This window comes from Hippocampus zosterae, chromosome 21 (assembly GCF_025434085.1).
Source record: "Hippocampus zosterae strain Florida chromosome 21, ASM2543408v3, whole genome shotgun sequence".
Lineage (NCBI taxonomy): Eukaryota > Metazoa > Chordata > Actinopteri > Syngnathiformes > Syngnathidae > Hippocampus > Hippocampus zosterae.
This window is the reverse complement of record NC_067471.1, coordinates 2,878,260-2,893,507: the sequence shown is the minus strand read 5'-3', so window position 1 is coordinate 2,893,507 and position 15,248 is coordinate 2,878,260. Positions and strand designations below refer to the sequence as shown.

Below are 15,248 nucleotides of genomic sequence, written 5' to 3'. Positions count from 1 at the left end.
GCAGGCAGGGGACACCCCGAATTGGTTGCCAGCCAATCACAGGGCACACAGAGACGAACAACCATCCACGCTCACACTCCCACCTAGGGACAATTTAGAGTGTTCAATCAGCCTGCCATGCATGTTTTTGGAATGTGGGAGGAAACCGGAGCACCCGGAGAAAACCCACGCAGGCCCGGGGAGAACATGCAAACTCCACACAGGGAGGCCGGAGCTGGAATCGAACCCGGTACCTCTGCACTGTGAAGCCGACGTGCTAACGACTGGACTACCGCGCCGCCTATGGTTGATTATACTGTATTTCAGGCATGTCCCGATCTGGGCCTGGAGGGCCACTGTCCTGCCTGTTTTCCAGCTCTCCCGGCTGCATCACACCTGTTTCAGATGATCAGTTCATCAGTCAGCTCTGATGCAGCATTAGAACATCCTGGGAGAGCTGGAAAACAAAAAGACAGCGGCCCTTGAGGACCGACCTTGGACACCCCTGCTGTACATAAACGTACGTACTATATACAAACTTCTCACAAAAGATAGGCTTATTAGGTTTGAGGTGATATTTCGGAAAAACCCTAAAACATTTGAATTCATCCTATTTCAAGAATTTCAATACTTTTATAAAAGTTGCTTTTGTCTAACGGTAGCTAAAGAAGTTGCTACACACATGGCACAATATATGGCCAGATTCATTAAAAATTCTTCATCGCAGTATTCACATTTTGACATAATCTTTAGTTCAAACAACCCTCATCTATTGCAGTGCTTTGTGTCATGGAGAGGAGGTGGCATGTTTTCTGTGTTCATAATTTCATATTTGTCAGCAATTAAAAAATAAGAAAGTGGACTGACCACATATTTAACCGTCTCTTCTTCTTCACAGCTTATTTTACTATCTTGTATTGTTAATGTGAATATTTGAGGGATGACGGGTGTAACGACTGTTTGGCACATTCGCCTCACAGTTCAGCAATTGATATATGAATGTTTGAATCTGGGCTTCCTTCCTTTGTAGAGTTCTCCCCATGCCCGAGCATGACAATTGGACACATGTGCCTAACATATACTGTTGGTATGTAACATGAGTCAATTTAAAAATACACACTTTACTCTTAGCTGGTCTTCATAAGTCATATATACTTGAAAATGATGTGTATCTAGGGGGCTCAAAATTCACAAAAACAGGAAATGGTAGTGTGTTTGAGGTGACTGTCTCCATAATACACGAAAACCTGTCAATGTCCTCATATGTAGTAGTTTTGTCATAAATCAAAAAAAAATTACGTCTTAGCCAAAATCTGAGTAGATGGCTGTCTTCCTGATTTTTTTTCATGGTTACCATATTTTTTTGGAGCCTGTAGGACCACGGGAAAGGCATGTACCCATATGTCGGGTGAACAAACGGACGTCCTGAAAATGCACCAAAACACCAATGTGTGTGTGTGTGTGTGTGTGTGTGTGTGTGTGTGTGTGTGTGTGTGTGTGTGTGTGTGTGCGTGCGTGCGTGCGTGCGTGCGTGCGTGCGTGTGTGTATGATCGTGTTGCAGTGAGTCCATTAGGTAGTGGTGTTGGGATTTTTGTCTTGATGAAAGAGGGTTGTTGCTGCGGGGCTTCATTTTATGCCTAAGTGAGAATAAATTGCAACAAAAACGGCATCTCATATTTTTATCACTGTGAAGCCGACGTGCTAACCACTGGACTACCGGGCCGCTCATACTAAGCAGTGATGCCGATTTTTATACGTCGAGCGAACGGCCACGCGTCAGTGGCAGCCCCGCCCCTCTTCAAGCACCAGGTAAACCCAACAAGTCACGTTTTGAAAACTTCTTCCAGTGTAGGTCTTTCACATAGTCACCTCCAGATTGATTAATTTATTGCATTTCAAAACAAAATATACCATGCGGTTGACTCCAAAATATTTACCCTTTTTTAACATGTCAATAGAAGAAGTTATCATTTGTTAATATGTTTTAAATGGACAGTCCTACAATAAATAATGAATCTCACCTCATTCATTCCAATATGATCACTGAAAAGGTGAGCTGGGGATACCCGGCTTTTGGCTTGTTTTTAACCTTTGACGATGCAATGTAATAAAATGCTTTTGTCTATTGTCAAATCTGCATTCCAAATGAAAATATATTCTTAATTGCTTTCCCAATGTGAATATAGATCAAGTCAATAAAATAATCAAGTAGGACTCTGAGGTAGCGTTCGTAAACAAAACAAACAAGGGGGCGGGGCTAAACTAAAGTTAATTCCTGAGCGGCGATTATTGTCATTTCTAAAACAGGAAATGGTGCTTTTCTCCGCTGAACCGTCTTCAGAAAATCCTTGTTAATTTCCAGGCCCCATGAGTTCAGTTCTCAGATCTCTTGGTGCTCATTTGTCACTTCATTGTCTTTTTAAGTAGAGTGGCAGATGAGTTAAGCGCTTGCGTCTGGTTTGTTCTTCGTGAGAGGAAATCGTTGTCTGGAATTTTTATTAATTCCCCTCAAAGGACCATGTAAAAAATATTTTTGCTGGTATGACTATGGTTTATTAGAGTGAAAACCGCTGCAGTGACATTAACTGCAATCCAGGGCATAAGATAATTCACTCTATACGAGTGGGGTGTAAAAAGAGACACCTATGAGTCAAGATAGCGCAAAACTACCACTACTGCACCGAACATAAGTGCTGGTGCAACAAAGAAAAGAATGTGGGCGCACCAGTGGAAAAAGTTAGTCTCGAGCCCTGTGAGCAATTGCATAATAAGAATAGAACAGAATAAATATTTATTGTGCACTGGGGGTGGGAATTAGTTGTTCTGAAAGCCAGAAAGGGACAGTGGTGACTGGAGTGGACAGGTTATCAGGTTTACAAGGTATCCTTATTTGTGCATGAAAAGGTTACAATTTGTGTCATGTCTGTGATCAGTTGCTATTCTACAAATGTAAACAACCGAATGACCGATCCTCCTTGAAGACTGATGCTGACAAAAATGACTCACTGTTTGATGATTTGTATTTTATTTATTCAGAATCATATTCACGTGTTCTCACCTTCACATCAAAAGACAACGTTTCTGTGGTCCATCTCATCGCTCGTTAACTTACTTTATATGAACATTACTAAAACATTAGACAAAGTGCATGCATTGCTTGAAGTATTTTGCCACCAGTGCCTTTTTTTTAAATACACGGACTATATGAAGATAAAACAGAAGACGTTACATAGACTGAAATATATATTTGTATAATTACTCTTTTAGGAATACCTTACCAGTTGATCACGCTCAGTTGTGTGCATGTTATCATAATATATTTTATGTTTGTGTATGCAACATCAACAATGTTTCTTTTGCTAAGTAGGTAATCTTTGTAGCTCAAACCTCACTTCCTGTCCCTTCAAATACACCAATGAACTGAGCCGGCAGCTCGGAATTTAAACTCATGGGTCAGCACTCTGCAACCCCAAACCAGCACACTTGTTTCTCTTGATCTTATCCTTCTGAGAAAATCGATGGTCACAAACTGAGCATCCAAATGGTTTCTCACCTGTGTGGGTTCTTGTGTGCCTTTTCAAGCCTCCCTTATGAGATAATTTTTGGCTACAAATTTGGCATTCAAAAGGTCTCTCACCACTCTGGTATTTCGTGTGACTTCTTAAGTGTCCGTTCTGAGAGAATCTTTGGCCACAAATTAAACATTCAGAGGGCTTCTCACCAGTGTGGGTTCTGGAATGTATTTTTAAGTGATGCTTCAGAGAGAATGTTTCGCCACAATCTGAACAGGTAAAAGGTTTCTCACCAGTGTGTGTTTTTAAGTATGTCCTCTGAGAGAATCTCTGGTCACAAACTGAACAGGAAAAAGGTTTCTCACCGGTGTGGGTTCTTGTGTGTATTTCGAAGCTCGTCTTATGAGAGAATCTTTGAGCACAAACTGAACATGCAAAATGTTTCTCACCAGTGTGGGCTCTGATGTGACTTATCAAGCTTCCCTTCTGAGAGAATATACTGCCACAAATCGAACATGCAAAAGGTTTCTCGCCGGTGTGGGTTCTTGTGTGTGTTTTTAAGTGTACCTTATGAGAGAATCTTCGGCCACAATGTGAACAGACAAATGGTTTCTCACCAGTGTGGGTTCTTGTGTGTTGTTTCAAACGGCTCTTATAAGCGTAGGTTTTCCGACACTGAGAACACTTCCAGCGCTTTTTTTGTGTAACACGTCACATCACCGATCCGATCCGATCCTGGGCAATCGGCCCCCGTCAGGGACTTGCCCCCCCTCCCGGGTCCCACATCCGGCACGAATCCCGTTGGTGTCTCGCAAGGTTCCCCGCCAACATTTCCTTCCCACACCTCCAGCAAGCTACCCTTCTCCCTCCGCGCCCCCCCTCCCCATTCGCCCTTCGCCCCTCCCCTCTCCCTCCTTCCCTCTCCCCCTCATACTCTCTGCAGACTCTTTCACACCCCCTCACGTGTCTGGCATAGTTTGCTTTCGTCACCCACCTATCACACCCTCCACACTGTCTCCTTTCTCCCTTCTCCTCATACGCTCCTCCCGTGCAACTCCTTTGGTGACTCATTTTATTTCCTTTCGACGCAAACCTCCTCTCACACTTCTCGCACTCAAACTCCACCTGTTCCTCGTTTTTGCGGTGTATGCATTTTTCGTGTATGGTTAGACCAGCTCTACTCCTGCATACTTTTCCGCACCCGTCATACCGACATACCAACCCATCATTCGCCCTCCTCACATTCCTTTCCAGTCTTTCCTCGTTCCTTCCCACCTCATATCTGTGGCCTTTCTGATTTTCCCATTCATACAGGTGATCCATTCGCTCTCTCACTCTCCGCTTCCATCCTTCCCTGTCGTTCGTCAATCTTTCTACCTCCGTCCAGTCCATCCCTGCATTCCTCATCACTCTCTTCCAGTACAACACCGTTTTCCTTTTGCGCCCCATCCTCTTCCCTCTTCCTTCCAGTTCCTCCCACCATCCCAATACCATGGCTTTTGTTAGTCTTTCATTTCCCATACGCATCACATGTCCAATTCTCTGCAACACTCGCCTCTCGATTTTCCACTCGATGGATTTTAGTCCCAACATTTTCCTTACATCATACATATTCACTCCTCTTTCTTGCATTTGCTTCAGTGGTTCTCCATTCCTATCACTCCACACATACCTGTAGCACCTATCCATCCACTTCTGAAGTTTCCCCACGTCCTTCTTCATCCATGTTCTTACTTGACAGTCATATAGCAAGCTGCTCTCCACACACGCCTCTACTACTCTCCCTTGCCACCTCTTAGATAGTCGTGTCCCCTTCAACCACCCCTTCACACTCCCCCATAGCTTTCCTGCCCTCTTGATCCTGTTTCTCACATCTGCCCGAGTCCCAATCCAGCTTCCCAACACTCTGATCTCCTCCCCCTCTTGCGTTCCAAACTCCAGCACCTCCTCCTTCTCCTCATTATTCCTCTCTTCCCACTGGGCCATTACCCTTTTCACTCTCCTTACACTCGTCTATCTCTCCTTTCGTCCCCACTATAGTAGTGTCATCAGCAAACAAGGCGCACGATACCCTCACTTCCTTTGTTTCCGAGCTCCCTCTCTCCCAGCCATGTTCACCTGCGAATGACCCTCCTGGTATCCACCTCCACACCACCATTTTTTCCTCCCTGTTACCTTGATTCCTCGCCGCTAGTGCCTGCCTCATCACCGCCTGATGGTAGATGTTAAAGAGGATCGGTGATGTTGAGCATCCTTCCCTCAGCCCTCTCGCTGGCATCCATCCTCCACTCACTCCCTCCCTTCCCCTCACCTTATACTCTGTCGTCTCATGCAAGTCCATAATGGTGTCCAGACATCTGCCTTTCAACCCGTACCTTTCTAGTAACATCCATAGCGCTGGTTTGCTCACTCTCGGATACGCCTTTTTTAAATCTAACAATCTTGCACATGGCCAGTTGTTATCCTTCATGTCCCTTACCCCTTCCTGAGTCACTCTCTTTTTACAATCTTCTACATCCTCCTGAATGCGTACCATCATTTGCGTTACATCTGCTGTGGACCTCCCTTTCCTAAAGCCCGCTTGGTTTTCGTCAAGGAGCCCCAGGTGTTCGGCCCACCAACTCAGTCGCTTCGCTAATATTCTGCCTAACACCCTGCTGCCCATACTCAGCAGGCACACTCCTCTATAGTTGTTTCTGTCATTCCTATCCCCTTTCTTATGTATCGGTACCATAAGTCCCACTTTTACACTACCCTCCCATCGGTCCGCCCTCTGCTCAAACATCTGCCTCACTATCTTAATCACTCTTTCTCTCACTTCCTCACACGCGCTCCGTATAAATCCTATTCTCACCCCATCTTCTCCCGGTGCTGACTCTTGTATCTCCCCCATAGCCTCCATGATTTCTTCCCTCTCTGGCACCTCATTCATGGTCTCGTTTGCTTCACTCGCTCTGCTATCGTTTCTGAGATCTACTGCTCCTTGAACTGCCTCTTCTATCACTCTTGGTTCTTCCTCATACCTTTCCCTCGACACACTTTCAAAATGTTCCCTGAACTCCTCTGTCGTCACCGTCGTGCTTCGAGCGGCCGGTCTATCCCTTTTTCCCAACTTCCTCAAACATTTGTACATGTCACCAATCCTTCCTCTAGAACATGCTTCCTGACAGTCCTCAATCACTCCTTCCTACCAGTCTCTTTCCAGTTTCCTCAGTAGTTTCTTCAATTCCTTTCGCGTTTCCTTCACTTCCGCTTTTAGCCTGGTGAGTTCTTCTTCCATCTCCTCCACTCCTTTCCCTCCTCCCCTCACTCTCAACCTTCTCCTCGCATTCAGTGTCTCCAATTTCTTATTTCTTCTGTCTACCCTCTCCCCTATCCTCTTCTTCATCTCTTCTATCTCCTCCTCTCTCCCTACCGTCCAAGGATTGGATAATTCTCTTCTCTCCCTTCCACATACCTCCACTGCTGTTTCCACCATTATGTTCGCCAGCTCTGTCCACCCACTCTCCTTTCCCCGTCTTACCTTGTTCAACTCCTCCAATTTCTCTCTTGTCCTCTCCTCATATTCTCTTTTCTTTTCCTCCAATTTCAACACCTCCCACTTCGCTTGTACCGTTCTCCTTTGGGTCCTCTCTTCTGTCCTCCATCTCTTCCACTCCCCATTCACCTTCATACACACCGGTCTATGGTCTGACAATTCATACTCATTCATGGTCCACATCCTTTTCACCATGCGATGTCTCTCATTCCCTTTCACAAGAAATCCATCCAACTCATACCATTTCCCGCTTGCCATGTGTCGCCACGTCCCCCTCCTTCTAAACCTCCTATAGCTATTAACGTATGCCAGATCGTGCTCCCGACACCATTCTATTAAATCCCTTCCGGCTTCATTCATCCTCCCCAACCCATGCCCCCCACAGACTCCTCCTATCTTCACATTCGCTCCCACACTCGCATTGAAGTCTCCTCCAATTATCAGTCTTTCCCTCCCTCCCATTCCCACCTGGCTCCCCATATCTCGTCGGCATCTCTCCATCTCTCGTTCGTCCGTTCCCCAGCTCGGTTGGTAGACCGATACCAACCGGAGCCCTCCCAGCACCACCGCCACCACTCTCTCTCCCAGCCACTTCTGCTGTCCTTCCTCTATCCACGTCCTTAATGCCGTTCCCCTCAGCATCACTCCGGCTTTCCTCCCATGAACCAGCACTACCTGTTCATCCTCCTCACCCAACCACACCACCCCGGCTTCATCTGCCTTTAGTTCTGTCATCAGCACTATTTCCCAGTTTTCTTTGTTGACTCTTCCTGCTACTCTCCTCAACCGCTTTCTAAATGTTTCTCTCACACTCAATCTCCTCACATTCCATGTGACTATCACTCGTTCACCGTTCTTGTCCCGAGTCTCAGTTCTGTTTCCCCCTTCCCGCCCCGCCCTTCCTCTCCTCCTCTCTCCCCTTCTTTCATTCCTCTCTCTTCTTTTATTGTTTCTGCTCCTTGCTCCCCTCTTGCTTTCAGGGCCTGGATGGGGGTGAATCCCCACCAGTCTGTCTTTCACCCACCCTCCCAAATGTCTTTGGTCCATCCCGCCTTGCTTGCGCTTTCTTCTTACCATCCCCAACTCGCCCCCTGGGGAACCTTTTTTCCCCCTCGTCGTGCCTCGTGCGGGTCCTAGAAGGGCCCTCGCCTGACTTTTATTTAAGGAGGGTTGTGGGGCGGCTACTCCCACTTCCCTCCGTTCCGACGGTGCGAGCATCAGGTGTCTCTCCTTCCGGTGAGGTCCTTCCTCCTTCCCCGTCAGCTGGTAGGTATTTAGCCGCAGCAGGGGCTCGAGTCCCCCGGCGTTCCCCCTCGCGCCACGTGGAGGCATCCCACCATGCGAGGACGTCACATCACCTTCAGACTCTTCATTATTATCATCGTCATCTCGTGATGGGTCCAGCGACACCGATGCGTTGATGCATGCGCTGGGCTCACAGAGCAAACCACGTGTCGGTGCATGTGCCGCTTCATTACTTCAAGTGATTGACACATGAACTGCACCGGCGCAGTTTAGACTGCATCGGCTGCGTTGACACAGTCCAGGCTGCTAATTGACACATCGGCTGCGTTGACACAGTCCAGGCTGCTAATTGACACGTGAACTGCACCGGTGCAGTTTAGACTGCATCTGCTGCTTGGCACAGTCCAAGCTGCGGCACTTAGTCCAGGGGGCGTTGACGCAGCAAACGCCCGCACAGTGTATCCTAAGGAAGTGCGTCTGGCTACACGATGCCGATTGCCGAAACAAGCTAGACCTCACCCTCGCTGGAATAAAAATATATGTTTGGGCAATACGGAAAACACACTGATTATCAGAAAAAATGTGTCCGTCTGACTTCTAGCGTCATGCCGGCTGTCATATAATAGGCTATTATTATATGAGAAGTGTTTTATGAACGTTTGTTGTACTGTACGTCATACTCCAGTTGATTGAGAGGTCCCGCCTCTAAGGGGGAGTTGCAGAAAGTGACTGCGAGTGAGCACACCGCATGTTTGATGACTCTGCCACGTTGCTATTAAAGGTCACACACAACCTTGTCTGCTGACCATCATTACATCGGCTAGGCTAGCTTAGCTGTTGTCGTAGTTCAAAGCTTAGTATGTGGCGTGTGTTGGGTCGGCGCCGCAAGTACGTCCTCGCGCGCACAGCTGAGAGCAGCAGACTATCGACTGCTGAGTGCTGAGACGCGCTTCACTCGAGTGACGTTGCTACAGTACGTGCATATTATGGAGCAGCTTCCGGACAAATACAAATTGTCCGCCGCGTAGAGCCATTTTGATCTCCTTTTGGAGAATAAGGTATTCATTAAAATCCCCTTGTCTCACCAAGTGCCTCTCGGATTTTTGACATGTTTTATTCCATTGTGTGTGTGTCTTCTCCACAACAGAGGAAATGGCATGCATTAAATGCAACAGACTGAAATTTAAAACACTGGAGCATCTTATTTTTCTAAATCAAAAATTGTGAAGCCCACAAGCATCCTCATTCACATGAATTTCACATCATTGAAACACATTTAATGATACAATATGAATGCATGGATGTGAATGATGTTGTCAAGGGTCAATGTCATCTTTATTGTCAAATATGCTTTATGTATGACATGCAGCATAGATGAAATTTCTTCCTCTCAATCTTCAGTGCATACATGCATGTAAACATGCTGTGCATTAAACACATGCAGCTAAGAAAGGATAGCAGCTACACTATATAAAAAAATACATGTAATCTGAACAGTATAGACCTGTGGTCCTCAACTCGAAATGCTGTCGGGCCACTTTTTTTTTTATAAGACCAAGATCCGGTCCCATGCACGGTGGTCATGGGGAGCAGGGCTATATGCCCATTTAGTATGGTCAAGCTTATACAAATCAACACTCCTCACAACCAACCAATAATGGGGTGCATGAAAATAACAATTATTCACTTTGCCAGTACACAGCAAATAATGAGAGGTATTGTGTTGAGGCAGAGGAACTCTTTTATTTTGTTAAGTTGTGCCTGCTTAATAATAGAAATAGCCCTTTTAGGGAAATAAGACATTTTTTACTTTAACTTTGTTAAACAGCAGTTGTCTTTTTTTCCCTTAATTTAACAAAAGCAAAACAAAATACTCATTTTACCAAAATAAATAATCCGGTCGTGGATCGCGGTCCGCCAGTTGAGGAAGAGGGGTATAGACAATATAAACAGCATAAACAACAACATAAACAATGGCGCTTGTGGCTACACTGAGCTTTTAACTCATTCAGTACCAGTCATTGGGTAGAGTGAGGTAGTGCATTGTATACACGTCATCATCAAATCAGTTTGTTCAGTCTGTCAAGTGGGTTGGCTGCAGGGATTTTGAAGGTCCAGCAGGTGGCAGTGGTCAGTGACACAGTATCGGTACAGTATCAACACAATGTGTCATTGTGTCGACACGCCTCATGAGGCCTCATGGACCCATCACTATCGCCATCATCAACACCAGCATGAGGAGTGTGTGACAAAGTGTCATTGCTATCTGATAGTGGAGCTAAGAAGCCGTCTGCTTCTGTTGTCATGTGTTGACGTGAGCTACTGCTTGGGAGCTCTGCACCTCGACTCGCTTCACTTTCACCTTCGTCACACTTCAAAGGGACACCAGTTGATAACAACTTCCAGATATACTCTTCCTCCTTTGCCTCTTTTATGAAGTGGGGTTCTTCTCCCTCCTTCTTCATGCAAGGGCACTCAGACTCCTGCTCTTTTTTAATGTAAGGGGACTGCTGCACCAGTTCCTCTTTAAAATGGTGGACTGCTTCATACTCATCTTCCTCTTTAATGTCCGGGGGCTCTGGCGCCTGACTCTCAGGATGAACATCTTCACTGATATCTGCAAGATACAAGAAGACAAAGACACTTGGAATTTTGGTTTATATTTACAATGAAGGTTACGAGAACCATGAGAGTTAATTGAATATGAACCCAATTGATCTCTGATTTCTGTAGATCTGGTTCAATTCGTGGAGCCCACAGTACAAAGTAAGCACGGTGAAGCTGTATTTCCTGTGACGCTGCATGCATATGGAATAGGTTGCCAACAGTTACGCAGGCGGCTCTGAGTGGAAATGCTTTTAAACCCAGGTTGCCTTTTTTCTCCAAACATTTGATTCAGGTGTTCTAAACGTTCACTGATAGAAAAACTGTTCTCCAATACAATTAAAGATGGTATGTCTGATTGTAAGCATCTTACACTCCAAACCCATTTCCACAAGTGCTAAGTATTTTTTTTTTAATTTGTCATCATTTGCCAAAAAAGTGGGCAGTCTGATGAACCTTCAATCAGGACTGACTTTTGGTCAATTGTTGTGTTTGTAAATGCTTGTGGGATGATGTGTGTTTGCTTGTGCTAAGCACAGTGAATTACCTTATGTACAAAATGTGCAACAACAATAAAGTAGCTTTACTTTTCTTTGTTTTTAAAATGTCGAAGCATCCTTTATTCTTAACTTATTGACAACATGTAAACAGAATTTTCATTCCTTTTTCTACCTCTTTTCAGTGACGTTGGTCTTGTTGATTACATTTTAAAAAACAATAGGAGTTTTTCCATCATATCTGCATTTTTACTTTTTGAGAAGTAACTTTGATTATTTTTTATTTAAATTTGTGTGGACTCCACATCTTACCCAAATCCAGCTACGACACGAATAAGGATCAGCGTTTCGGTGAACGGATAGATAAGTTCAAGTCACGCGATACTGGATGTTTTCACATAACGTATGGCAATAACGTAATGAAGGTCTCGCCAAAAAAAAAGAAAGTAATATCTAGAAGTGATCAAACCTGCTCTGCGTGAGTGAGCTCGGGACTTCCTGAAAACAGCGTCGTTGTCCTCTTTTGTTCCACAAAGCTCCTTTTCCATATCCGATGTCCTTTTGGCACACATTTTCATACCATCAATCCGAAAAAAATTCCGCTCACGCTGGATCTCTGCCTCGCAACGAAACGCGTCTGCTTGTTGGCAGCGAACAAGCTGGGCTAAATTAAGCTAGTCCCAGAAGCTTGAACGAGTGATGTTTTGTCCAAATACAATATTGATGGACGTCCTGCGTGATTGACCGGAGCTACTATACCTCCAGTTGAGATTTGAGAAGAAGGTTGTTATTTAGAGCCTTTTTTATCTTTCAAGTAAGCTAGTGTTGTATTTTGTTCTACGGGGAGCCAACGCATGTACGGCAAAGCTTTTGGACAATTTTCGTGTCAAAACGAACTTCGTTTCTCACGGATAACCTCTGGTGACACGTTTGCACCGCAAATGCGCCTTTAATTTAAATTCCGCGATTATAAGCAACTCAATCTCGTTTTTTAATTACACTTCACGCGTGACATGAAGTTTGACCCAATGGACTTGCTGTAGTGTACATACGTCGCTCAAGCGCTTTTATTTCGACCGAAACACGCGCTTACAGAAAAAAACACGCGCTTCCACACGCTTCATAGTATTTTCCTGTATTTATCTCAAAATTTTCACCTTCGCATTAAACCGTCCACAACAATATAGCGGATACATTTCGTCTGTTCGCCTGTCGTTTTAAAATATACACGGGACAGAATTGTTTTACCTCTCGTTAATGAAAGAAAATACCACAGTGGTCACAGAAATACAGCAACTTAAATCTTACCAAAGTCATACGTAAAAAAATAAATAAATAGGAACGATAAAAATGAAGTAGTCAAAATATGACAATATTTTTGAATGCTATTCAATAGGGATGTGAATCTCAGCATTGAGGACGATTCGATACACATCTCGATGCACTACCAGCGATGCGATACTTAAACGATACATGGAATTTTGTGGCGACACGATGCGATACGTTTCACCGTCTTCACGATGTGATACACATTTAGTTCAAATCAATGCGATCCGATACGATACAGTGCAATTTGTTGTGATATTGTGCAATTAACCATGATGCAAATACGCAAAGAAAAAAAGTTTAAAAAAAGATGGAATTCAGTATGGTATTGCAAAAAGTAGACTACTTTATTCCTTATAAACAGTAGAACGTGTAAAACAACTTATTAAAGCCCTTTCACAATTGGGTTTTGTGCAAAGAAAATGTAACTTGTCGGTGATGTGGTGCCATCGTTTTAAGTGGTCTGCATATTTGTGGTGCTGCCATTGTATTGCCATTGCTTCGCAGTGCGACATTCTTTGCAAATTACGGAGTTTTTATCAATCTTTCCGTCTTTCTTTTCGAAGCCGTAGTATTTCCAAACATAAGATCTGAATGTTGCGGAAGCATTAAATACAGTAGTTTCCTCGCTGCTGCTTGCGCGAACTTCCAGTGTTTCGCCAGTTGTGTACTGGACTGTATGTGACGCACGGCTACCGTCCGTATTCAACCCAAACACCAAAACAATTACCGGTATGGTGCATTCATTGCGCCTAGGAAAGGGCAGATAGGTGACGTTTAACATGAATAAAACGGCGCTTGAATCGGATTTTACCGATACCCACCAATCAGGGACGTGCGGTCAGGGGAGGCAGGTGAGGCAGTGCCGCACCTCTGAACGCGCATTGCATTGCGCAATCATCACAAACTGGGTTGATACCTGCAACTGGCACGTCCTGCTTGCCGTACATCTGCACATCAGCAATATAACATTTGCAGATACATTTATTTGATCTGCTTTTCCTAAGTCTGGCTAATGTTTTTAAACCATTAAAGTTTAATGTTTTTTGGTGACATATTTAGATTTGCTGATGGGAAATAAAACCGCAGTGAAAAGGCATAGGTTGCGGCAGATCGTTCTCTGTCCAATTAAGAGGGCGTACAAAGAGGGCAAACAGGTACGTTGCGCTCTTCTTCTGTGCAGAGGCGCCAGGCGAGTCAAATGCGATCCTTTTTTAAATTTGCTACGTCGGACAGCCAAAATGGAAGAAAAGGATTATATATCGAAGCTTAAAAAACTTCTCAAAACTGGACTTTCAGTCAAAAGTGGACGTGATTAACACAGGTAGACCAATGCCGGAGTGAAAAGGTTTGCTTCAAACTACGGGACAGCCCGGACAACTTTTCAAACGGAGTGGTAAAGCCGAAAAGAACGGTGATGTGGCTGTCCTTCGAAAACCCGTCTTTACTGTTTTCCCTGCCTTTTGTTCTCAACTTGTCTGGATATTGTGATATGAAAAGCGCAAGGATCGATTTGGCATTGAACGAACAGCGGAGGTTCAACGTTAGCATCCGCAATGCCAAGGTAAGGGAAAACCGAGAGATTGTGAAAGACCTCATTCATGCAACCTGCTTTTTCGCTCAACGGGAGGTGGCATTTCGTGATCACGACGAGAGGGCAAGCTCTTCTAATCGTGGCGATTATGTAGAACTATCACATGCTTTTGATGAGAAAGATGAGAGGTTAGCTAGACATTTGGACTCATCCAGTGTGCTTTCTGGCTTGTCCAATAGAATACAGAACGATATAATTGAAGCTTTCGGCGATGTGATAATAAATGATCTAAAAAGGGAGCTCAATGCTGCCCCATTTGTTTCCATAGAGTTGGACGAGACTACGGATATCACAAACAAAGCACAGATCTGTTATTTTGCGCTATGTTGCCAAAAGTGAAGTGGACTGTGGTGATGGAAGCATTTTTAGGATTTGATGATAGGCGAGCCCCTGCTGTAGCTGCGTATGTCTTGGAAGTGTTGGAGAAAACAGCTGTGTTAAAAAAACTAGTATCGCAAACCTATGATCCCGATCGCTGGGACAATGATACTCAAATGATGGTCACTGGACATTATCGATGGCTGTCAGAAGCATCGACATGCTTTTTTATGAGGGCATTTTCAGTGAAACTGATGCACTTTTTAGAGTGCTGCAAAACAAAGTCATGGACATTGGATATTGTTGTGCGCGAACCCACGACACCATCGGAGTTGTTGAACGCATGAGACGGGACTTTAACACACTGTATGAGCGATTTGAGCAGAAATGCAGCACACTTGGCCGAAACAACAGTGGAAGAAATCAGTCGGTCAGAGATGAGAGAAAACAAATGTTCGACAAGATTATGGTCAACATCAGTGTTCAGATGAAAGCTAGGTTTGATCATTTTGTGAGCTAGCTTTCCTCGATTTGGTCGACTGTACAAAATTTAATGAGATGTCACAACATTTTGATGACACCAAACTGCAGAGCCTGTCAAAATCTTATAACAAAATAAATTGGTCTAAGAAAA

The 15,248-nt window shown here is 44.5% G+C and overlaps 1 protein-coding gene across 1 annotated transcript; it reads right to left on the bottom strand.

Moving 5' to 3' along the window:
- Positions 1-3,425: 3,425 nt before the first annotated feature.
- On the bottom strand, positions 3,426-6,424 carry LOC127594077 (gastrula zinc finger protein XlCGF62.1-like). Its single transcript, XM_052055983.1, has 2 exons — positions 6,347-6,424; positions 3,426-4,203 (listed from the first exon to the last, which is right to left on the bottom strand). Exons 1-2 carry the CDS (start codon positions 6,422-6,424, stop codon positions 3,427-3,429), a joined length of 855 nt encoding a protein of 284 aa, XP_051911943.1. The 3' UTR covers position 3,426.
- Between the last annotated feature and the right edge of the window lie 8,824 nt (positions 6,425-15,248).